The sequence below is a fragment of the Formica exsecta genome, unplaced genomic scaffold (assembly GCF_003651465.1).
Source record: "Formica exsecta isolate Colony F162 unplaced genomic scaffold, ASM365146v1 scaffold38, whole genome shotgun sequence".
NCBI lineage: Eukaryota > Metazoa > Arthropoda > Insecta > Hymenoptera > Formicidae > Formica > Formica exsecta.
Window position 1 is genome coordinate 1705815 of NW_021851042.1, and position 992 is coordinate 1706806.

Consider the following 992-nt stretch of genomic DNA (forward strand, 5'->3'; position numbering starts at 1 on the left):
ATTTTCTAAAATAGCAATGAAGTTTAGATATAAAGCGTTATCTATATATATATATATATATATAGCATATTCTCATTTTTTAAATATATACATATGTAAATATAAGATTTATAGGAAAACGATTTTCTATAATATTAAAAATTATCGATGCCGCCATCAGGTACGCCGGCTCTAATATTATCCAACACCTTGTTCACAAATTCTGTCGAATGATTTGCTATTCGCACTTCTGTAATAATAAATTCGCGCATATTAGAATAATACTAATCATTAATGTTTGTTATATTTAAATATACTTTATATACCTATACATGTTTAATAAAAAATAATATTAAGATGTTACTCACTGGTAGCTAGTTTGCAACATTTTTCCATTTGTCGTGTAAGCTCTTCTTGATTCTCAAGATTGGATTCAGCTAATTTAGCAGCAAGCGTATGTTTAGCTTGCGATATACCTTGTATGAGACGTCCTGTAGAAAAATAATTTTAACTTTTTAATCCGTTATACATTTGAAATAATCTCATTAAAATACAGATTTTTCTATCTCGACATATACTCAACTGTGTTCTATTTCGAGTCCATGCAACTTTATCTTATTAGCTTCATGTTGAGCCTTTTTCTTTAAGCGACATGCCCGCGAAGCTAGTTTATTCTTTTCTTTACGTGTCTTTGGTCTTGCTGTAAAAGGTAATTCCGAAACAGGTGTCATATCATTTATAATGCGATTGAGTTTATCTAATTCTCGTCCAATATTATGAAGTTTGCGAGGATTCGGCGTAAGATCGTTTCCATCGCCTTTTCGTGCTTTTCCGCTATGTTTGATTCCTCTTAGGGCACAATGAGGACTAAATACTGGATCGGTTGCTTCGTTCAAAACATGCGGATCTTCTAAGCGCGTTCGAGCAATCAGTCGCTGTCCTTTTGGTCCCTTTGCTTGAACGTTATATTGCCAAAAGAATCTTTCTTTTTTACTATGTCTGTTTTCTTTCCC

At 32.5% G+C, this 992-nt stretch overlaps 1 protein-coding gene across 1 annotated transcript in view; it reads right to left on the reverse strand.

Annotated features, from left to right (window-relative positions):
- Positions 1-6: 6 nt before the first annotated feature.
- Positions 7-992, reverse strand: part of LOC115239458 (protein CREBRF homolog) — a 3101-nt gene continuing 2115 nt past the window's right edge. The window contains 3 exon segments of the mRNA XM_029813978.1: positions 7-229; positions 348-470; positions 563-992. The exon segment at positions 563-992 is cut by the window's right edge and continues 542 nt beyond it. Coding sequence (XP_029669838.1) covers positions 135-229; positions 348-470; positions 563-992 — 648 coding nt within the window. The 3' untranslated portion in view covers positions 7-134.